The sequence below is a fragment of the Liolophura sinensis genome, chromosome 1 (genome assembly GCF_032854445.1).
Source record: "Liolophura sinensis isolate JHLJ2023 chromosome 1, CUHK_Ljap_v2, whole genome shotgun sequence".
Taxonomy (NCBI): Eukaryota; Metazoa; Mollusca; class Polyplacophora; order Chitonida; family Chitonidae; genus Liolophura; species Liolophura sinensis.
The window spans coordinates 39,257,794-39,282,661 of NC_088295.1; the positions used below are offsets into that span (position 1 = coordinate 39,257,794).

At 38.3% G+C, this 24,868-nt stretch overlaps 2 protein-coding genes across 3 annotated transcripts in view; both read right to left on the reverse strand.

The window, feature by feature from the left end:
• Nucleotides 1-875: 875 nt before the first annotated feature.
• LOC135481989 (uncharacterized) lies at nt 876-16,077 on the reverse strand. 2 transcript variants are annotated; one of them, XM_064761796.1, is made up of 21 exons: nt 15,864-16,077; nt 14,413-14,546; nt 13,751-13,858; nt 13,016-13,107; nt 12,395-12,563; nt 12,117-12,247; nt 11,184-11,376; nt 10,557-10,730; nt 9,977-10,207; nt 9,375-9,456; nt 9,029-9,077; nt 8,618-8,768; nt 7,247-7,493; nt 6,601-6,734; nt 5,706-5,785; nt 4,774-4,968; nt 4,055-4,136; nt 3,189-3,342; nt 2,919-3,002; nt 2,559-2,623; nt 876-2,351 (listed from the first exon to the last, which is right to left on the reverse strand). In XM_064761796.1, the coding sequence occupies exons 1-21, from the start codon at nt 15,871-15,873 to the stop codon at nt 2,094-2,096; spliced, it is 2,823 nt and encodes a 940-aa protein (XP_064617866.1). In that variant the 5' UTR covers nt 15,874-16,077; the 3' UTR covers nt 876-2,093. The 2 variants fall into 2 exon arrangements, with proteins under 2 accessions (XP_064617866.1, XP_064617865.1); XM_064761795.1 differs by having other exon boundaries at nt 13,751-13,861.
• A 1,583-nt stretch (nt 16,078-17,660) lies between these two features.
• LOC135482168 (protein MMS22-like) overlaps nt 17,661-24,868 on the reverse strand; it is a 34,382-nt gene continuing 27,174 nt past the window's right edge. The window contains exons 30-35 of the mRNA XM_064762030.1: nt 23,427-23,558; nt 22,383-22,441; nt 20,505-20,526; nt 19,439-19,551; nt 18,907-19,101; nt 17,661-17,952 (exon numbers count right to left, since the gene is read on the reverse strand). Coding sequence (XP_064618100.1) covers nt 17,868-17,952; nt 18,907-19,101; nt 19,439-19,551; nt 20,505-20,526; nt 22,383-22,441; nt 23,427-23,558 — 606 coding nt within the window. The 3' untranslated portion in view covers nt 17,661-17,867. The remainder of the gene's footprint in view (nt 17,953-18,906; nt 19,102-19,438; nt 19,552-20,504; nt 20,527-22,382; nt 22,442-23,426; nt 23,559-24,868) is intronic.

Here is a 24,868-nt window from a genome sequence, read left to right on the forward strand (position 1 = left end):
AACCTTTTAGTTAGCCCTAAAACCCTAGATAGTTTTATATGAAAAAAAAAAAGAAACAAAATAAAATGCACTACCCTTTGTTTGATAAGTCTGTGTTCTTTTATATCACTTTAATTTGAATCCCTTTCATGTTGACTTGAACTTCATGAAAAGCTGTCCAAACCAGATAGTGGAAAAGCAGTGAAATTTTCTGAGACAGTTTGCAAGCTTTTTTGTCAAGACTGTGCTGTTTGAAGTGTTCAGTTTGACAAGGCAGATAGCAGTGTCAAGTGCACTATTACATCTGTGTCTCAAGGAGAATGAACAGCAGCACATCTCCCTATGTTACAGTATTGTATTCTTCAGCAAATTTTGTAAATTTTATGGAAATGTTTGGGGTACCTGAAACTTCACATGGCCTCTAGAATAGTCCCAAGTCAAAAATTAGATAAAAGCTAAGTCCTGGGACCAGTTTCACAAAGCTGTGTACACCACTATTACCTTACCTGGGCCTGATTGTACAAAGCCCTTTTAACATTATATGCACATAACTACCATGACAACCAGCAATGTAGGCATTACGTCGCCATGGCTATACGTGCTTGTAACGTTAAGTGGGCTTCGTACAAGTGGCCCCTGGTCTGTATCTAAGTTTGCAATGTCGTAGCATAGGAATAAATTGCCACGTTTTTTATTTGATTGGTGTTGTACGTACCCAAGACTTTCACTTATACAACGATGGCCAGCATTATGGTGGGAGGAAAACGGGCAGAGCCCACACGACCGTCCACAGGTTGCCACGTTTTTTTATAAGGCTGCCTCATGATCTGTTCTATGAAGTCCCAAACATAACAAAACAAAATGTTCCAATCAAGTAATGCTATTGGTTTCCTTGGATAAGCATGGCCTGCTGCAGAGTGGCTGTCTAGTTTCCATCGTTTAAAACACCACACCTCAGAGAAAAACTTTGGCATTCGCCTGCAGGCTCCTAATAACTCTTAATAACTAATTTTTGCCTGTAGTAAATCGGCGACAAAAAAAAACAGCAAAAGCTGGATTTGAACCTGAAACTTTCTTTTGTTGAGGGCTAGGTAGTAGTAAACTTTCCACAGAAATCATATAAGGAGACCAGGCCAGTTTGCAAAGGCTAGTTTATCTCTTCTCTTGGTTTTGACATTTCTTTATGTATGCTTCTCAGTTTATGCCTTAAATGACAACACTTAAGAAGCACATTGCTTCATACATTTTTCAACATTTAACTTAGTTTAAATACCTGTAAAAATGATCTGTATTCATTACACATCCTAGTACATGTTAACATGCATACCACCAGTGCCTCTGTCTATCAACAGTTCGTAACAATGTACTTGTATGCTATAATTTGTCATAAATACGGACAACACATACAATAATACATGTACTGCAATGATGCTATAATAGATCGTAACAAAATCTACTATAAAAGAGTAAATAAATATACAAATGGTTCAATATTCATAAAATACAGACGTGGTAGTTCATTGGACGGGATTTACCTTGTCTTCACAACAAGAATCACAGACCTGCTTAAATAAAGGCACAGCCATTGTAGAATAAAATGTTCATGTTGATTCATTGATTATCTGGCCCAATTACAATGAAATACTGATGATATCTTTTGTAGTTTCCATCACTCATAAAAATCTCCACGCATACAGAAACAATGCATTATAAAGATAATCTTCAACTTTCTTGTAGATACCAGCTTTGTAGGAAAATACATGTACATATTGCACACAATTAAAATAATTTTTATACATATAAATCGCATATCAAAGTGTAAAGAGACGATAGAAATCCACATCCCCAGACATCATTTACAACTGTTCAAATAAAACTCAAGATTGAAGGTAATCTGCCACAAGAAGGCAAGACTAAGACCTTCAAATATTCAGTAAGTCTTCAGTCTGACTGAACCTGATTTATACCTTCATCTTAGAACTTTCACAGACGAGAGAAATGAGATATCTAAAGTTTGTGAAAGGTTTTGAGCTAATCTGTTTCAATCAGCATTCAAAGCATCTTTCTTCACATCACAGAACAGTGATGTTCGCCAGTCTGTTGAATGATACATCTCATCGTTCACATTCTCCGTGTGAGGTTGCACTGACAGGGAGGTAACTCTGACTCTGATCTCGAGCACCAGTTGTCTCCCTTACCATCGTAGGGAAAGGTGGTGTATAAGACGAGGTCTGGCCTCCCAAGAAGGCAGGTGTGGAGGGAGGGGCTCCCTGAGGGGTAGGCTGCTGCTGCTCAATATACCGCTCCACCAACCAGCTGGGCGGCTGCTGAAAGTTACTGCTCAGGTTGAACAAGTTTAGCACAGCAAGTTTCTGTTATGTCGTGAAGGAAAAAGAATAACAAATCAGTGATACAAAAGTTTCTTTCATTCTAAGATAAAAAGTCTGCCCCATACAAGTGGAGATTTACAGCTCGTGGACAAAATTCTTTCAAAATAAACTACAGTTAAACCCCAAGCACTCACTCACTCAAATGAATGTCGCCCCTAAATATTATTTACTTGGAATTGGAAAGGATACATTTTGTGGCAGTGGAGGTAGCTGGAACACAGATGGTGGCTGGGTGAGACGCATGTGGCTGGAACCTAGAAAAAGAAGATTTTTGGAAAACTATCAATAATCGTCAGTCCAGGAAATAAACTAGAAACAATGCAAAAAGGTTCTTCAGTTCACAATCCACAAAAATGACAGGATAAAGAATACACAACATAGAGAACAGTATTTGTCCTTGTGTATGAGCCTTATTGACAGTAAGGGTGATAAACACAACATCATTGGCATGATCATATGTAAAAACGGAACACCTATCATAAAATATTATACTGAAAATCAGATAAAGATAAGTTGAAAAGGGGATTCCTAAGAAAAAGTCGTTTTCACCTTTAGGGTGGAAGTACTGGTGAGCTCTGGGGTTGAACACATTACCAGTTCGGAATGGCATGAAGAGGGCTGGTAAACTCACATCTGTAATAGTCAGAACCAAAATTGTTAGATTTTCTCTCTAAAAATCATATAATAACATGTTCAGCACAAATGGGCACTGATAATCCATTCAATATTCAATGAATTAATATTTACAGCTTACCACCAAGCAAGAGGTTGGACACTAACCTTTGACAAAATCAGTGCAAAACCTATTGATGTACCCACCTTCCAGAGCATCGGGAGCTTGTCTCTCACTCAGTTTATGTTGACCAGCCAGTTTCTGCTCTATGTCTTTGCTGACCTCCTGCCACAATTTGTCACTGAGGGCCTGCCTGTGCTTCTGGGTCTCGGACTCGTATTTCTGTAGCCTTGACAAAAACTATAACAGCCAGAGGTACATTTCTGTTAGTAAATTACTTGCTGAACCTTAGATCAAATGTTAGATTTTTTTATTGGCGACACCATTTTTTTCATTTACTTATCTATTTGATTAATGTTTTACGCCATACTCAAAAATATTTCACTTATATGAGGTGGGAGGAAACCAGGCAGGACAGATTGATGGCAGACCTTCTCACATGCAAAAGCAGATGAACTGCAAACCGTTTACTTATATCGTCAAAATTTAACTTGACAGTGCAAAGGAAATTTCTATCAAAATGGGCGAAGAAGCTTTAAATATTACATATATAATCGAAGCCGATTAGGACGAACTTATCTGAGAAAGTAAGTGAAATGTTAGTGCTGACAACCAAAATATTATCAGTGCCAAGGGAATCTCACAGTGGGTCTGAATATGTATGTTGAAGACAATATGCCAGTTAAACTATTAGGAAAAAATGATTAAGATTCTGACCTCAGAAAGTAGACCACAGGTTGGTTTGGACCACTAAAATGTGATCAGGTATTGATGCATCCCTAATGAGTCTTGACGCAGTTTCATTCAAATTGGGCTAGGAGACACAATTGTGTGACAGATGCAAGATGCAGGCTCAGGAGAGCATGAAAACGCAATATCTTTCTCCCTCTGACATGAATTTGATCAGCATCCCACATAAACACATTTACTGTCCACACAACATCTAACTTACGTCTTGTGGCAAATCATTACCCCATTTTGGTAATGGTCGACCAACTCTGAAATTCTTCTTTGGCTTTGAATGAGACGGAGGCCTGTAATGGAGAGTAAATAAGAAGAAAACTAAAACACTGCACATATTACATGTCACGTGTAAACCCATCCATTCAACCAATGGAGAGTAAATAAGAAGAAAACTAAAACACTGCACATATTACATGTCACGTGTAAACCCATCCATTCAACCAATGGAGAGTAAATAAGAAGAAAACTAAAACACTGCACATATTACATGTCACGTATAAACCCATCCATTCAACCAATGGAGAGTAAATAAGAAGAAAACTAAAACACTGCACACATTACATGTCATGTGTAAACCCATCCATTCAACCAATGGAGAGAAAAAAAGAAGAAAACTAAAACACTGCACATATTACATGTCACGTGTAAACCCATCCATTCAACCAATGGAGAGTAAATAAGAAGAAAACTAAAACATTGCACATATTAGATGTCACGTGTAAACCCATCCATTCAGTCAATGATGCTTCAGGCAGAAAGAACATTGTCACATAGGAAGCCCTACCTGGATATACTTTCATATCAACATCCACAACTTACAAACCAGTATAACTGTTCCCATGTATAGGAGACGCTGGATAAGTCATGTACTTGATGGGGCTGCTAGCTTATTAATCAAGTGAAAAAGCTAAAGCATAAATGCCCTACCTGGGTTGTTTGATGGGGCTGTTACCCTCAGGCTTGTAGTCCATGTTTATGGGGGAGGTATGGATAGAGTGTCTCTCTAGGTGACCTCGACTTCCTGCAGAATGTGACCTCTGACCCTCCTTATAAGGCGTGTTTGCTGGTGGCTGTATTGTGGGCATGTTCCTCAGGTTGTCCATCAGTCCTTGGAGGCGGGTCCTGAAGTTATTGACTGGTCATTTGACTAACAGTTTCTAATGGAATCAGCTGTCTTCCTCTCCGGCCGTAAGTGAGAAGGTCTGCCAGCAACCTGTGGATGGTCGTAGGTTTTCCCCGGGCTCTGCCCGGTTTCCGCCCACCATAATGCCGGTCGCCGTCGTACAAGTGAAATATTCTTGAGTACGGCGTAAAACACCAATCAAATAAATAAATAAATAAATCTAATGGAATCACATGACACATGATGTATTTAGTTTACTCACATTCTTCATCTTATTTCTGCAGGGAGAAACAACTTGAAATACAGTTTATTCACCTGGACTTCACTTTGGAAATCTAAGGAGAAGCTAACATTTAACCCTAAACAAATGGTAGCATACTGTAATTCTTCAACCTTATCACATGTTTGCAAGGTGTTTATTCAAGCATACTCTGAGGGCACTATTCATTGTAGACAAAAAAAATATACTTTTCGTGAAAAACTTCAATTGGCCAATCCAACCAGTTTTGTCTGCAAAATCAAATTATAATTGTGCATAAATTGCACTGAAACTTGTTCTTTCATATGCGAAAAGGTTGAGGAATCAGGTAATATTTTCTAAATCTTCCACAGCACTAAGTGATAAACACTTCAGTTGTACCAGTGGTTTGTTGTCAAATGTTTGCTTTGCATACACATTTCACAAAAGGCAACTGTTTGGCAGATGAACAATTCTAGCCGAGAATAATGTTCATACTCGTATTCATCCTGAAGCATAATGAGCTCTTGCTTGTGCCGTTCCATCATGCGATCGTACTCCTCTCTGGTCACTGTCTCCTGAAGGACAACAATACAGCATAGTGTTGTACAATTACTTACTATATACATATACAAGCAACATGCTATGTGGTTCACAAAAAGCCACTGCACAGGTTTAAAATTGTGGTCAAGAAGTGGTACTTTTTGGACATTAACCAAACCATATTCAGTATCTGAGTGAAATAGCACCTTTGCTACACATTAGAACCAGACTTCAACCCCGAAGCCAACATTCAACATATATATACTTTACAATGTGAGGAAATTTTTTTTTTGTCATCTTTGTAGCCTACATCACAAGCTTTCAGATCAAAGGATCTCATAATCCTCATGGGGTTTGGGTGTAAAGGCAAAGCAGCTGGACACAGTCTCGTCTCTGTACTCTTTGTTCAGAACAAAGAACCTGTTATCGACCTACATCATGTGGTTTAGGTGTAAAAGCTATAGTAGACAGAGCCCCGTGTGTAGCCTTTGTTAACATCAAAGGATCCCATAACCTACCTACCTTATTAGGTCCAGATGTAAAGGCTATAGCAGACAGTCATGCCTTTGTACTCTTTGTCCAGATCCAAAATTCAATAACGACCTACCTCATGAGGTTCAGGTGTAAAAGCTATATCAGACATAGCCACGCCTTTGTACTCTTTGTTCAAATCAAAGAATTCAATAACGAACTACCTCATGAGGTTCAGGGGTAAAGGCTATAGCAGACAGAGCCTCATCTTACTCTTTGTTCACAACCTACCTCATGAGGTCCAGGTGTAAAGGCTATTGAAGACATAGTCACGCCTTGGTACTCTTTGTCCAGATCAAAATATTCAATAATGACCTACCTCATGAGGTTCAGGTGTGAAAGCTAAAGCGGATAAAGCCTCGTCTCGGTATTCTTTGTTGAGATTCTCCTTGGTTGTCACCTCCAGGTCTATTCCAGTCAGATCATACACCAGCTCATTCACACCCACAGTGCCTGTCGCAAGAACAATATTTAATGTATTCTCATACATGTCATAAATGTACACTGAGCTGTAATGTGATATTAACACATGTCCAAATGACAGTCTTACAATAACGAGTATGTGTGACAAACTCAGCACTGAACTGAAATGTTTTCTGTAATGCATTAACAGTAAATCGCCTATAATTTCCTGAACTTTTTAACAAACTAATCACCCCGCTGTAAGAACTGCAATAATCATGTAATCATGTGGCTTTAATACTGCCAATCACATAGAATTTCACATGACATTTCATCCTCTCTGTACAGCCTGGTGATTAGTTCAGGAAAATTACATGGGCTTATAGCTTACTTATAGGTATGTATATACTGAAATAATTTACCCATCAAACAGGTCTTTCAACATAGTCTGCTCATATATCTAGTTTCAATTACCTGGCATGGCAATAACCTGAATAAAAAAAAATTCTGCCAGCCGAAATCTACTAAATACCTAATTTTAGAAAAAAAAAGAGATACATTACCAGTTTGTTTGTTGAAAGACCTTGGTTTTAGCCTCTGACCCCAGTAGAGAACCAATGGCATTTGTCCGCAGGGCCCCTTCCCTGAGCGCAGTGAGAACAGGGGCACTAATGTAGGAGAGACATCCTTCATCCTGTCCTCTGGGTTAGGGGTTTCTGATGATGTATCCTCAGTATTTCTCACCTCCATGTCTACCAATAGCCTTGGTTCATCACCCTTTGGCGGAGGTAGGTCTATAGTTGGGAGCTCCTGCAGACAAAAATAGAGTTTATTTTTTCTTTATTTATTTGGTAGTTAATGCTTCACTAAATATTTTCTATGTACAAAAAAGCAGTAAATTTCATGGCAGGAACGAATGAATGAATGATTATGGTTTAATGCCACATCTGCAATATTTCAGCCATATCATGGCGAGAGCAAGGTGAAAACACGAGGCGGTTGAGGTTTCCGATATGGTGGTAAGAACATCAAAAATAAAACATAAATGTTTGGACATGTTTAAAAACAGATAACAACAACCAAAAATAGTTAGAACTCGAAAACCTGCATTTTTAAAAAATAGTATATCAAGAACTGTACATATAGCTTTTTATCGATAAATATTTACATATTAATAATATTTATATCTTGTGATAAAGGCCAATGGCCTTCAAATAATTTGTAACAACATCGCCAGCGATGAATCTCTCCCGAACATGGGCAAAGTTCACACAGTCAACCAAGATATGTTTGATGCCGTATTGGGCATGACATCCAACACACTCGGGATTCATGGCAGGAGGAAACTGACGAAAAAAAAAACAGCTACACAGCTGATCCAGAATTTCCCACATTATTACAAAGAAACATGTTTTACATATGGTTGTGTTCTGTATTATTTTAGTTCGATCATAAAGAGGTTTCCCTGTACCAGACCAGTTTCAGTGTTAAAACATTTATAATTTTCCTCACAAGAATGCCATGCCAGTGACACTGGACATAACAAAAACACCCCATCCAGTCTTTAGACTGCCTCATGTTCTTAACTTGTTCTCGCCACGATATGGCGGAGATATTGCCAATGTGGCGTTAAGCCATAATCATTCATTCATTCATTCATTCCAGTCTCAAGTGCTTTGCCTATCTCATTATGCTAAGGGTCAAGTAAGAACGTATCAAGATTACCAATTGTGTAAACTTAGGTCTGACCCAACTGTGATTAACGTTGGACATTCTTACAAGGCTTTTGTATGGCAGTTGGTCATTTGAGGTTTTTGGCCACTGGTGTTATGTTTCTTGGTAATTTCAAGTAAATTTATGTGACAGACAAAGTTGTCAAATTGCAGATGTGAAAAATTCTATAAATTATCTTTAAACATTCTTTCATCTCTTACCATAGACTTGATCTCATCATAGCTTATGGTCGCCATGGCCACCATTTCTTCGTTAGGACCATAATTAACAGCCACACGAAGCTGTTGAACATCTGATGCTTTGGATTCTGAGTGCATTTCTTCAGGAAGCTCAAAGGTATACTCCTCAAAACTGGACAAAAATACAATTATGAAAGTTACTTTTGGTTATATCAGATTAAAAAAACTAACAAAAGTTAGTTGCTAAATAAAAGTAAATAAATATAACAACTAAAACAAAAAAAACGTCAAAAATAAATAAATAATGGAGAAAGTAAACAATTAAAAAAAGAAACAGAATGATAATCAACAACGGTTTAACTTATATTTTCTGGTTTATAGCAATAAGTTTTTCTAATAGAATTAGAATTTCCAAAACTCCATTGTACTCACTATTTGACAACTTTGACTTCCTCAACAACATCTGTGGATGCTTCATCTCCTGAAAACACAATTACCCATAATACTGCAGATACTGCAGATAGTCTAATCAGGAGGAACATAGACCTGAGAGTCCATGCACAAGCATATGTTTTACATTATTTTTTTTCTATATAATTCTTGAACAATTTAGGAAATTTTATAACTCGTGCACAGTGTGCAGTCTGAGGGAGAAACATTCTGAAAGCTTCTGTCTCATCTAACTTTTTAAGTTTTTTGCAAATATGTATTTTTTAAAGCTTTTAAAGTGAAAACATATTAGTTCAAAAAATATTATAATTATTATACCAATGTTTACCTTTGTCCGTCTTCGTTGGAGTCTTAGGTTTGGCTGGTGTGGATGGTTTTGAACTATCTTTGTTGTCTTTTGGTTCCTCTGGCTGAATGAAAATAAACAAAAATAAACTAAATAAACAAAACAAGCAAATGATGGGGAAGCGAAAAAAGAAATGCTGAGGAGAGTCCATGCAAGTCAAAGTACCTGATGCTTTGTAAGCGGCAGCATTCAGTGCTTTTTAAAGCAGATCTCACATAAGTCTTTTATACCTCAATCATATTTCATCTCTTTGCAGGCAGAATGCTATGACAGTGAGTATTTTCCCTACAGCATGTCCTTATATCTTATTTTCTCAACCTTTCTGCATATGAAAGAGCAATTTTAAGTGCAATTTTTACGTTGATTTGGTGATAAAACTAGATTGGATGGATTGCCCAATGCCACGCCTTCACACTAGCTAATGATAATACAAGTATAAGCACTGAAAAGCTGCTCCCTTTGATACACATGGTTATGTGATCTATATCCTTATAAGGGAAATGGACCCTTGCCCCAGTGCTGACACAAAGTCAGCCCAAAATTTTCATCTACTCCAGAAGTGATACACCTGTCCATGAGCTCACCTCATCTTGTGCCTCCTGCTCTTCCTCCTCTGGGTCCAGTACTCCTGACTTGTGGACCTGCTTACCAAGCGAGATAACACAGCGTAGCTGTTCCTCCTTGAGCCCTTGAGGAGCGTATACTCTCACGTACAGGCCTTTGTCATACTCTGGTTCATGTGTCCACGTGGTCTGGTCTGACATGGGTGGCTTCTCCAGGACAGGTAGTGATTCAGTGTCTTCAAATCTAACACGCTGTGCAGAGAGGACAAAACAAAACAGTTCTTCAGTGTTCAAAACAGTGATTGTGTGTTCTTTCCATTTTCTTTATCGTTAAAGTTTTGAATAAAATACAACTCGAAAAGCCAAATTAAATGAATACTTCGACCTTCACAAATATTTAATGTTTATGAAAAGAAAATGATACAAACAATCATAACAAAAATATTTGTACCATTAAAAAATAATGATATAGGTACATAATTTAACAGGGCTAGTGAAAAGGAACAAAATACACATAGTACTCTCATGTTATGCACGTAAGTGAAGGTTGAACTGTGTCAAGGTTTAAGCTGTTCAATCAAAGTGATACTGTGATACGCACCTTGGCTGATCCTGATCTGCTATAATCAGATGAGTGGTCACTGTCTGCTGTCATGGTGATTGCGATGTCAGGCCCCGCCTTCTCACTGTGCTGTTCTTCACTTTGAGCACCCTCTTCGCTGTCAGGCTCGCTTCCGTCCAGTGTTGTGTCCTTGTCTTTAGACGTGTCCCCATCCTGAAATGGGGAAAATCAGTCCACAGGTGACAAAATGATTAAAATACATAGTTGTGAAACCTACATGTAAGTAGAATCAAAGTTAAAATCTCCAAAAGCAGGCACTCAACACGAAAGTATATTTCGTCAATTTCAGTTAACAGTCACCAGCCAGTCATTGACAATATTGACTATATTCTGCCTGCAAACAATACTAAATATTTTTACTGTCCCATGGGCTTTAGTGACAATAGGCAGTGGAAGATCAGGTGGAATTAGGTAAGAATGGCTGATGTAGACCACTTGTCTTCCATCAACGTGATGTGCATACATGCATCCGTGCGTTAGAAACATGCCCAAGGTCAGTGGATTACCCTGGGTGACCACAACCATATAAATGGCATTACCAGCCATCAAATAAATAACTTTCTTGTTAGCTAGAAACAGAAAGAAAATACAAATGCCTCCTCTTACTGAATCTGCCCTCTCTGCTGGAGTAGCTGAGACCTCAGTTGGAGCCTCTGTCACAGTATCATGATCATCAAGACAGGGTTCAGTCCCTTGTTTCCCTGACAACCGACTCTCCACCCCTTCATACACAGGCTCTTCCTCCTCCTCATCAGAAGATTCCTCCAAGGCTCTGGCATACTCATGTACATGTTCCAACCTGTATCAACATCAACATACCCACATGATGAATCTCATTTATTCTTAAACTAAAAGGTATTTTTTGATGATTTTCTAGAACTCTGATCAAGAATGATAACTGGTCAATATTGAATGGAGGGGTCTTTGCTGGCTTAAGAGGCTAAAGCTTTTGTCCTCTCCTCATTCCATTGGCTAATTAGGTAGCAGGTTAAAATCCTCCTCCTTGTTTGGCTGCGGCTTAAGTCAGGAATTTTTTCAGGTGACTATAAAAAAGATTACTATACTCCATGCACTGCTGTTTTCTGGCACAATGGTAAGTTGAGCCCAAGCCAGACTGATCATTGCTCTCTTGTCTTATATGATTTGATATGTTATTAGTTTGATCACTAACTGTCATCACCAATGCAGGATTGAGCAATAGACTAGTACAGCTTAGCCCTGAATGGATGGATCCACCACATCTGATGTCCCACCATCCCTTCATATGACGTTACTTTTCATTCCATTCCTGGTGAAACCAAATGTGACCTCACGGTGTCACAAAAAGTTTGAACATTGTAACCAATGTGTGAGACATCCGGCTGACCTATTTGCGACAATACTGCTTATGACTGGAACATTGCATGTTCTTGCTTGACAGTTCAGAAAAGTTGGTTACTCTAAGCAGAGAAATTTTAGATGACTATAAGGGAAGCATGGTACAGGTTATTCATGTGGTTTTAGCGATCAACATGTGACACAAATAGAAATTACACCTACCCTAATTTGGCCTTCTCTTTGATAGACTCTATCAGGAACTTCCACCTTCGTCCATGACCTTTAGCACTGGTTAGTTTTGAAAAGAGCTTTTCCCAGTTCATCAAGCGTTTTTCTCTGGCTATCCTCTTTGACTGAAAAGCACACAATCTGTACATAGTACTTCACCTGAAGTTTCGCATTTTTCAAGTCACACATTTCACCTTATTCTGATCGATTCATTCATCTTATTTTATTTTTTTTTTCCATGAAGTCTGATTAATTTCTTATCGTGTACTTACATGAGCATCAACCAGCTGGAGACGCTTGATGGCGATGTTAAGCTGCCTCTGTTTGCTCTCGTAATCCTGGTGGAGCTTCTTTAGGGCGGTGCTCTTCTCTTCCCAGGGGGTGGAGTACACACGTACCATGCGGATCAGCTCGTTACTCGGCATCTGCAGGTCACTCACACTGACAGAAAACAGTACAAACACCAGTATTAAGCAGCTAATGCGATGTGCTTTTCTCATCCACATACATTTCACCATGGGTGGGCTATCATAGTTAAACACTGAATGAGCAGGAGTCGAACATGTACATGTTTTTATCAAATCTGAAATTCCACATGATTTCTGATTATATCCAGTTTTTGCATACCTTCATATGAATACAATCAAAGGGCAATCGTTACTATGTTTTAAACTGGGGAGTGGTGGTGGGGGAGAGCTAAACTGTAAAATGTAAATCTGAATGAGTTCATAAAAAGATAATCAACTTCAGGAAGAAACCAAAAGAAACATATCATTTCATCTGTTTTTTACCGACATGTATTTGATTATTTTTACACACATGAGAACGTGTGTAAAACACTGATATTAACAGATGAGTACAAAACTGCTGTACCAGAGTAGCAAACACCTCACCTTCTGTAGACTCTACTGGTGACTAGGGCCAGTCTGACCAGGACGCTCGGGGGTAGGGCATGACGCAGCACTTCATCCTTAAACTCCAACATCTGTAGATCATTATAACACATGCTACATCACTGTTTGGTCAGCTTGATTATGAACACCACATTGGGTCACAAAAATTAACCTCAAAGTTACAGGGCTTTCTCTGCTTATTCCAATCAGGCCCTGCTGTAATCAGTTTCACAGACATGATAATGCCCTATGCATTGCACGATGTACAGGACTTCCTCTGCTTATTCCAATCATGCCCTGCTGTAATCAGTTTCACAGACATGATAATGCCCTATGGATTGCACGATGTACAGGACTTTCTGCTTATTCCAATCAGGCCCTGCTATAATCAGTTGCACAGACATGATAATGTCCTGTGCATTGTACCATGTAGTTACAGTATTTCACCTAAATTTTAGCATTTTTCTGACTGATTCACCTTACGATGCCAGTTAACAGTTTTTGTGTAGTCTGATTCATTAATCAGAAATACAGAAGTGTTGTCATCAAAAGTGTCACTTTAAGGACTTTATGTGCCTCTGAAGGTGCATTTCGACATACCAACCTTCTGGTAAAATACAGTGGTCTGATTTAAATATACCAAAATGACACATACTTTAAGAGAGAAAATTCATTTTGGAAATACATGCAAGAAAGTTTTAATGGTGTTTGTTCTGTGTAATTTGTCTACTGTACCTCTTTCAGAGCTGCCTGAACCAGTCCCATGGAACTGATCACTCCATCACATAAGTTATCAAACTTGTTAGGCTCTCTGGCATCCATGTCATCGTCATCATCATCAGTCTGCTAAGCAACATGAAAAATGATGGTAAAATGATGATCCTTTATAGTCAAACACCTGCATGCAAGTAAGCAACAAATAACAGCCTTTATCTAAGCACTATTCTTTCTAGTAAAAATGACACCCCAACGATCTGTATTCATTAAGCATTCAATATAACTGCACACCTAAAGCACTGTACCATACTCCTTGCATGATTAACTGTTAACATAACCTGAGTAAAATAGCAATGTGTGATTCTGTCATTCTTCAACCTTTTCGCATGTTTGCAAGGTAGTCCAGACTGATATTTTAGTGAAGCAGTGAAACTGGCCAATCCAACAAATGTAGCTTTGTCTCCAAAAACAAATTATAAATGTGCATATACTGCACAGAAAGTTGCTTTTTCATATGTGAAAAGGTTGAGGAATTAAGGTATCTGCAGAGCAGGACTGCTAGTACTGGCCCTCACCAACATTCAGTTGGCTTCAGGCCAGAGGGTCAGTGTAAATTTTGAGCCTTGCTACATTCTGGCTTGTGCAGGAATTATCACCACCATGGTAGTGACGTATCTCACCGAGTCTTGGCCTTCCTCCTGGCTGCTCTCATCATCATCATCCATGTAGCTCGGGGCCAGCCGGCCAAAGTTACTCTGATCCTCCCATCCTTCCTCTTCCTCCTCCCCTTCCTCCGTCAACGCCTCCAGATTGGCTACAATAGCAACATGAATGACAAAGGACATGATACAAATATGATTACCTAGTAGAAAGAAACTCAAGATTGAAGAATACTCAAAAATTCACCAAAATTGCAGTGAGTCAGTTCTCTGGATGAAGAAAATCAGATTATGGACAATCGCATCATAAAGTGAACAATGTCACATTGAGAACAGCACATTGTGAACACTGTCAACTCCTAGGAGCTCCTTATGAAATCTACAAATTCCCTTTCAAAGGCCGAGATTGAACCTGTACCCCAATCATATGTCTTGTAGATACTACATGTAGCAAACCACCTTATTCTTGAAACCATGTCAAGCATCCCTCTCTCTTTGATTTAACGCTGCAGCTGAAGCTTCGAGAACTTGATTCTAACTGGGATCCTCATTGATCAAGGGTCTGACAGTCACAGTGAGGCAGTGTTAGTAATCTTCTGAACGAACAAAGGTCCTACAGTTAACAGTTACATTCACAAAATCCATCATAACAAGGAGTCCGTCTCTGCCACTCAAAAAATATGGTGCAGATTTCAATCTCTCATCTCCATCCCACTCATGACATGTCTGACTCACTTCATTTCTATATCAGTTTCTGGTGGAATCTCAAATACTATCCTCTTAGTTAATTCTGTCCTAACTGATAAAACTAATCAACTTGCTACATCGCGGTCACACTGACTGCCAGAACTTAGGTGGTAATGAAAGCCATTTCGAGGTGTCACATGAACACATGAACATGTGTTCTGGCATTGAAATTCTCCAGAAAACTAAAGCATTTCCCCTGCCATCTGTAAGCACAACTTCAATCTTCTGAATTCAACCCTGTAAAGATTTTTTGAGATGCAGAGATGGTGTAGAAGAAGATGAAGGTCAGAATTTTAAAAATGATACTGAAAAAGTGAACAGCAATCTACTGTAAATACATACACTTTTTGGCGTTTAAGACCATTCCTGAACAATCTACTCCCTTTAAATTACTTTACACTGCATGTCGGCTACATGTATAGTAGGCCCCTACCTGTAACTGTACATGTCAGTTGTCACTTGTCAGTGGTACCCGATCACAACTCATAGGCTCAGAACACGATTTTAATTAAAAATTTGACCAAAAATATGTTTTGTGTGGTAAGCGTACGTCTAAATTGAAAGAGAAATCATTGCACTAAATTAGAGACGACTTGGGAGTTGGCCTGAACTTTCCTATCTCATAAAGCATGCTGATGTTGTTGTTGTATCATCATGAATCCAGTGAAAACCTTTGCGACCTACATTTGTGATACATCACAGAATAACTACTTAGGATATATTACCTCTGTCCATATTTTAATCCTTGAAGTAAAGACAGAATTCGTCAAACTGGTCAGAATTTGTAAAGAAGTTGCCGGCACATCCCTGAATCTGGCCTTCGCGCACTGCCTTCCGCCTTGGTGATGTTTACATGTTGTCAATCACGTGACCACACCGAGATTTAACAGCCGTCACTTGAATTTGGAAATGTTTCCGTTAAATATTTTCAGATTATTATTTCTTATAAACAACAGTGCCACATTTGCTCAGAAAATTTTAAAATACTATATCAGAACTAGGTTGGAAGCGCAGGGTTTCCGGAGATCCATGAATACTAATGAGATCACGTGGTATTCGCGTTTGCGTCTAGCACTTTACACCCATTACATTATATGCTCCATCCAAGAACCAAATGCAGTTAATGGGAATACAGTCGCTGGAATGAAAAAAGAGCACGATTCTGCACATTATCATAGTTTTGTAAATTTTAGCACTTCTATACTAAATTAAGCACATTTTTCTATTTTAAAAAATGTATAAAGGGAAATCTGCAGAAAAACACCAGATCTATTTCACAATAACGTAAAATGTAGCCTTACAGTTGCAACTGTTGTGTTTGTCCAAGTTGGAGTTGGCAATGAAATCCCTGCCATGCAAGGTTAGAAATTTTATGGGAGAAATTTTAGATTCCAAAGATTGTGCTCTACACTCAAAACCCCCAATATGTTGTCAGTTACAGAATTAGTTTAGATTTTTTCAGATAGGGAGAGTAGGGAGTATTTATTTACTCACCTTTAATAGGCTCGAAATCTACAGAATTCACATTATGTGTGAATATTGCAGGAGCAGCAAAATGTTATAAAATTTGGGGCAGGGCTGATGCAGCAGAAGTAGTATCCTCCCCACTTTAATTTCAGGAGGGCTTTAGCATCCCTAGCACTGGCACCTATTATGGAGTGATGATGGAAAAATACAACGTACATCAGTGAAATGAAATAGCAATTCTTCCTCCATCGAAGCCATCTCTCCAATGTGGCATAAGAGAAAGAGTTCAATTCTTGATCTAGAAAATGAATCACTAAATAAGTTTATACCATGTTACACATATTTTCTTATTGTTTTTCAACCACCTGCAATGCTGCTGAGCATCATGTAACGTACTGATTGGTCATTATAAAGTTTAAGGGTGACTGTGCAGGACCCCTGAGTATAACAGCATTAAAGGATGAATAGAAAGGAGCTCTAAAGTGAACATAATGGTTTTAAAGGAAATAAAGTTATATGCAAACAAATAATCTATCATTGTATGTACTTCATTTATTTATTATTTACATATTTATTAGGTGTTTTACGCAGCACTCATGGATACGAGGAAACTGGACAAAGCTTCAGGGTGAAATTCACAACCATCTGCAGGAACTGGATACTGGCCAATACGACCAGAAAGGAAGCCAGTGTGAGCTGGACTCAAACTCGCAGCAAAAGCATTAGGCAGTATAAAAATGTATAATAATGCATTATACTGCATTATAGCACCATGCTGTATACTGCACTTGTGCTTATCTTTCAGTCCATTTTCTGCCATTACATATTACTTATTTCACAGTTTAGTTATCTTTTTTTCTAAATTTGCAAAAAAATATCTGCATAAGCAGATAGTCCATTCACACTGCCTGATATTCTTATATACTTCAAAAATAATATATGTTTTAGACCCAAACCTAAAAAACAACAAATATCAGATGCATATAAATGTATATATTTATAAAAATGTTTGTTTATACATGATGATAATAATATACAATAATGTACATGTACAGGGCATTTCTCTGATAACTTTGCAAAGATGAGAGTTTTACTTGATGGTTTAAAATTAGCCAGCAGGAATACTGTTGTTCAACAAATAGCTCTATTTGATATGATGTAGTTTGTTGTATTCCGACTTCCACATGCTGACCTGCAACAACATTTTATCGCAGTCTTATTTTCTCAGATTTTTCAACAATAGTTTTCTGTGCCCAATCTTCTCAGTCAGCATTCGACATTTCCATTTTCTGCATCTCTTCCATTCCCCTCTCTCCCAGGATTTTCAACAGTTTTACATAGGATGACCTGTAAAAACGGGTTAAAGTAAAAGAAAGCTAAAATATTATATCAGTAAAAATACTTATTTCAGTTATTTTTTCTGATTTTTTAAAGAGTGTTGAAAGGCATTCAAATATTTGAATACTGTGGTGGATTTCATGAGCCATATTGACAGACATCACATCACCTTTTTTCCTGATGTTCACCATTTTTTTGGTGAGGAATTTTTGGGAACATTATTTCAGTAATCTTTTTACTCATAGGTAAAAAGAATTATTCCAACACTCAGTGTTGTGATTAGAGTTGGAAACACTTCCTGTGACACACAGTTCCTAAATTCTGATATTATGGTCCATAGTATAATCCCACCAAAGAATTCAAATGTTTGAACTCCTTTGACTCTCTTCACAAAAATCTAAAAAATAAATGAAAGTATATTTATGCATAGTTTTAAATGGTTTATTTAGTGATGCCTACTACGATTTCAGAGGTCTTTAGCTTTAAGAAGACCGAGTATTGAATATATGAATTACTGTTGCAAGAGTTGAAGAGTTGCAAGAGTTGTGTTTTAACTTTACTTGCTGTAAAACATGTACAGGTCTTATTCTTCACATCTTTGTCTGCATCCAAAAAATAATTGAGCATACATGTAACATCAGGGTGATTTCCACCAACCCATACACATGCCTTTTACAAACAAGATAAACATAATCACATTTCAGGTCTTGGAATTACTCCACAGTGGAATATATCTGTGATACACCATTCTATTATACTGACCAGGTTATAATAAATCAAAGTTTATAGCCAACTGTACAAATATGGACGATGTACAAATTGTTCAAAACACAAAGGTGTTTGTCTGGCGTTCTTAGGATCACATTTTGACTCCAGTCTCTGTAATGATTTGTTGCCAGCCAAACAGTTGCCTACTGGTACTGAAACGTCACATGCCAAATTTATACAATACTGTTGTTTCACCTGAGTTGTTTGTCTCTGCCCACCCCCCTCTTCCTCTCTATGGCCAGCAGAGTGTCAGTAAGTGAGGGCAGGAGCTGTATAAGGAGATCAGGATACAGTACAGCCACCCTCTCCAGTGACCCTCCCAGGACACCTGGTGCGTTCAGCCTCACATACTTCTCCGCAAACCTCTGGAGAGGACCCACCAATGACAAACTGAAAACCAAAGCAGAAAAATTAATTATGAACACCAGATTAGCTGATTTATTAACATGTCAACGATATTTTTTTTTGTGATGTTCTTCTATTTTAAGTACATGCAGTATAGTGTTTAATATCAATAACTTGCAAAAAGATGCAGAAAACATACATAGCTACCACAAAGTTGTTTTGTTACATTTTATACTGACATATTTTATTTTGTGTGACATTCCAGTCAGAATATACACTAAGGCATTAAAAAACAGCAAATGGTAGTGTTCAGATCAAAAGTATACCAGACAATGTCTACTGACATGACTGCTGATCAAAGTGTCCCTGGGACATGACTTACGTTAGTTGTGTATCACTCCTCTTAGCACAAGCCTCAAACAGGACCTGTAGTAAGGCATTGACATGATCTCTGAGTGGTGAGTTGTCTGCAACTAGACTAATCTCCAGTAGCACCTCTAGCAGGCCCACAGTGTCTCTACAACAACACATACACCTCAATATACAGTCAGATATTTATACTAGACTCATCTCCAGTAGCACCTCTAGCAGGCCCACAGTGTCTCTACAACAATACATACCCCTCAATATACAGTCAGATATTATACTAGACTGATCTCCAGTAGCACCTCTAGCAGGCCCACAGTGTCTCTACAACAACACATACACCTCAATATACAGTCAGATATTTATACTAGACTCATCTCCAGTAGCACCTCTAGCAGGCCCACAGTGTCTCTACAACAACACATACAACTCAATATGTAGTCAGATATTATACTAGACTGATCTCCAGTAGCACCTCTAGCAGGCCCACAGTGTCTCTACAACAACACATACACCTCAATATACAGTCACATATTTATACTAGACTGATCTCCAGTAGCACCTCTAGCAGGCCCACAGTGTCTCTACAACAACACATACAACTCAATATGTAGTCAGATATTTATACTAGACTGACCTCCAGTAGCACTTCTAGCAGGCCCACAGTGTCTCTACAACAACACATACACCTCAATATGCAGTCAGATATTATTCTAGACTGATCTCCAGTAGCACTTCTAGCAGGCCCACAGTGTCTCTACAACAACACATACACCTCAATATACAGTCAGATATTTATACTAGACTCATCTCCAGTAGCACCTCTAGCAGGCCCACAGTGTCTCTACAACAACACATACAACTCAATATGTAGTCAGATATTTATACTAGACTGACTTCCAGTAGCACTTCTAGCAGGCCCACAGTGTCTCTACAACAACACATACACCTCAATATGTAGTCAGATATTATTCTAGACTGATCTCCAGTAGCACTTCTAGCAGGCCCACAGTGTCTCTACAACAACACATACAACTCAATATACAGTCAGATATTTATACTAGACTGATCTCCAGTAGCACCTCTAGCAGGCTCACAGTGTCTCTATAACAACACATACACCTCAATATAGCCAGATATTTATACTAGACTCATCTCCAATAGCACCTCTAGCAGGCCCACAGTGTCTCTACAACAAGACATACAACTCAATATACAGTCACATATTTATACTAGACTGATCTCCAGTAGCACCTCTAGCAGGCCCACAGTGTCTCTACAACAACACATACACCTCAATATACAGTCAGATATTTATACTAGACTCATCTCCAGTAGCACCTCTAGCAGGCCCACAGTGTCTCTAAAACAACACATACACCTCAATATAGTCAGATATTTATACTAGACTCATCTCCAATAGCACCTCTAGCAGGCCCACAGTGTCTCTACAACAAGACATACAACTCAATATACAGTCACATATTTATACTAGACTGATCTCCAGTAGCACCTCTAGCAGGCCAACAGTGTCTCTACAACAACACATACAACTCAATATGCAGTCAGATATTTATACTAGACTCATCTCCAGTAGCACCTCTAGCAGGCCCACAGTGTCTCTACAACAACACATACAACTCAATATGTAGTCAGATATTATACTAGACTGATCTCCAGTAGCACCTCTAGCAGGCCCACAGTGTCTCTACAACGAGACATACAACTCAATATACAGTCAGATATTTATACTAGACTGATCTCCAGTAGCACCTCTAGCAGGCCCACAGTGTCTCTACAACAACACATACACCTCAATATAGTCAGATATTTATACCAGACTGATCTCCAGTAGCAGGCCCACAGTGTCTCTACAACAACACATACATCTCAATATACAGTCAGATCAGTGCTCTCAGATTTTTATACTAGACTGATCTTTAGTACACCTGCAGCAGGCTCACAGTGTCTCCACAACAATACATACACCTCAATATATGGACAGGTCAACCTCACGTATATCTACATATATATATATATATTGCACGCACAATAAAAATACTTAAGAATACACAGATAAGAAAACTGACACCAATGAAATGCATTTTCATGATTTCAATTTTGGGCTTTAGTCATGAGAAGAAATGTTTCTCCTGATGAAGATTTAACTGTTGAAATATTAAGAATATTAAAATTTATTTCAGTGGCCTCTGGCTGAGTGTTTGGCTGATGTACCAGCGCAGCATACTGACACGGTACAAGTCCAGCTCATGCTGGCTTCCTCTCCAGCTGTATGCTGGAAGGTCTGTCGGCAACCTGAGGATGGTCACAGGTTTCCCCAAGGCACTGCCTGGTTTCCTCCCACCATTATGCTGGCCACTGTCGTATATCAGTACAGTGTAAAACACCAATCAAATAATTTAATAATGAAATTTATTCCTCCAGAGTTATGCTTACTTAGCTTATCTCTCAGCCGAAACTATTCAGTGGATTAACACAAACAGATCATGTACATGACAGTTGTCAGGTTTATGGATAAAACCCCAGGAAAACATAGTTCCTTCCCCAAATAAGTTGTGCTAAGTCTGTTACCACAGACTATTCAGCTGAGGAAGTTCACGTAACAAAAACAATCAGAGAGAATTGATTGCTACTTATGTGTTACTTCTTTCTTTTTATTTAATTAATTCATTTCATCAGTATTTTAAGCTGTTCTCAAAAATATTTCACTTGTATAACGGCTACCAGCATTATGATCATTATAAACCTAGATTTGTCCGCAGTTTGCTGGAGACCCTCCCACCTACAACCACAAAGGAAACCACAATGTGCTGGACTAACTCTCAGTAATCACACTGTCACACCATCCTGCCACTGAGGTCTCAACTTCTTTGTTTTAGAAACCTTAAGTATTCTGTTGTTGAACAAATAACTGTAGTGCAAAGACAAATGATTCCCACCTTGTGATCTCATCCACAGACATTGTCCTCTTGAAAACTTCTGTGATATAGGAAAGACCCTGAAACAAAAATTAATTGCATTGCGGGGGATGTGCAACGACTGGTTGACCCGTATCAGTATAATGGCTCAGGTGGGGCAGCTTATTTGCCTTTGGTAAGTTGTCTCAGTGAAGTAGCACTAAATAAAAAGAGTGGTGGAAATCTATCCTGCAACAAGGGGGCACACTACATGCAGTCTAAGGACTCCTTCATCATCATGTGGCTGACAAATTGTTAAGTGCGACGTTAACCCCCAAGCACTCACTCACTCAAAAATTAATTCAGTTTTGTGCTTTAATTAATGTGTTTCACTCCAAGTTTGATATGTAAAATTGCACTTTCAAAAGCACATCAAGGCCTAAAAATGACGGTTTCCACACCAAACACTATAGTTTTATCGATAACAAATTTATCAGAAACGCATACACAAAAAAACTCTTCATATAACCTCTCAACGTGGATGTCATTGAATCAATTAGAATCTCAACATGTATCATTTGAAATCCCAAATTTTAGGTGTAGTAATCACCAAAATACCTAACAGTTTGAACATCTAAATGACTTTAAATTTCGACTAAAAACAGACTTCTTTAGAGGCAAATAAATGTCATAAAATGTTACCTTTGTTGTGAAAACTTTATTTTCCAGTAGAATATTATCCTACTTTACAAAAGAAAAACCCTAACACCTTTCTAGAACAAAAAGAACTATCAGAATCAATAAAAATGAGAAAATGAGACATGGACAAAAGTCATTTGTCATTTTGCACAACAAAATCATTTCTGGTTGGACATTTTGGATTGATTAGGTTTAGCATTTATACAACAAATCATTCAGAGAAGAAGTGATCTTAGACAAAAGGGTGACTAAAACAATTAAACAAAGTTTTTTACTGTCTGGGTAACATACAGGAAAATCTCAAAAATATAAAGCTGAAAAAAAGGCGTACATTTTTCACATATTTATCTGACTTCTATAAATATTTGTAAAATTCTGAAGAGTTACCATGACAGCATTGGGTGGCAGGGTCATAGAGGTCACCTTCAGAAAGTTCTCTACAACCAAGGACAAGATGAACTGTCTGAACTTTGAACTTTCTTCTGTGGGTGTTTTGGACAAAGCTTTTCCAAGGCAAGCCTGCAAATTGTACAAAGGTACACTGTAAATAATGCAGTGATCATTTGCAAGTTAAATCCAGGGACAAGAATTTCCAATGCACTAATAAAAATAATAACAAAATATAACACGAATCTGCAAGTTACCTTTTTCCCTAATAATGTCTTTATAGGAAACATGTACCTTTCTTGCACTTTTTAACCAATTAGATGCAACTGGTACGATATAACAGGGGATAGGCATCAGAGCATATCTATTATATTCATCCCAGGATGCACCTAATAGTGAAGCACCTCCAGTTTAAAGACTATTTACTTAAACATAATGCTGAAAATGTATACACGTACTACATCAATTGCATGTTTGTGAAAAGTTAACTATATAAAGTTTTTATTTGAACATCCCAAAAGAGTTTCCTTCTTAAACGTTACGAAAACAAGTTTTCTGACAGACCAAATACACAACAAATATACACCTGAGAAGGGGAAAAGTGATTCACCTACCACAAGAGGGTGGACTATCTGAGCTGAACCCATGCTGTGATTAGAGGAGGGCTTCTGCACAGAGATGAAACACAGAACTATTTCAATGGCTGTATCCCATTCATTGATTAACGTCATACCGAAGAATGTTTTACTAATAAGACAGTGGCCAGTATATTATGGATGGAGGAAACCGGAGAATGTTTTTCATTCGTCGATGTTGCAGACGGTGGTTGCAGATTCAGTGGCCAGCAGAGGACACATTGTGGCAATGTTCTGGATGTTGCATGAAGTCGTGAGAGTGAAGATGCCACAGAGGCCACCAATTCCAACGGCACCAGACTCTGTGGAGTCAACATTGCCAATAGTCCACTCCTGAGGGCAATAAAACAACTTCCTCCAGGGAACGAATGGAATGCACCCCTGGAGTAATCCATGATTTCCAAGGGAGTATTACATATTGTACAAATGACTTACAAATGTACTTTCCTGGCTCCCGCTCTTGCCTATTAAATCTGAAGCAGGTCAACCGCCACAGTAAACTCCAAAACACTTCACATAATATATGACATTGATGGCGTTCATTTTTAAGTTAGGAAACTAGGAATCACTGGAGTAAACCACCACCCTTTTATGCCCTTTCTGCAAACTAGTCGGTGAAAGACAAGCGCTTTAACCATTTTATCTTTTGGTCTGTGTATTTATTACATGAAACGTTGAATTATTCTCCTACAATCAATTAAACTCTTAGGTGAAGCATTTTAAAATAAAAAGAATCAATTTATTTTTTTTGTTGCTAAAGACCTTCATAAATCTGTTAATGCCAGGGATCATCTACAAATCACAAAC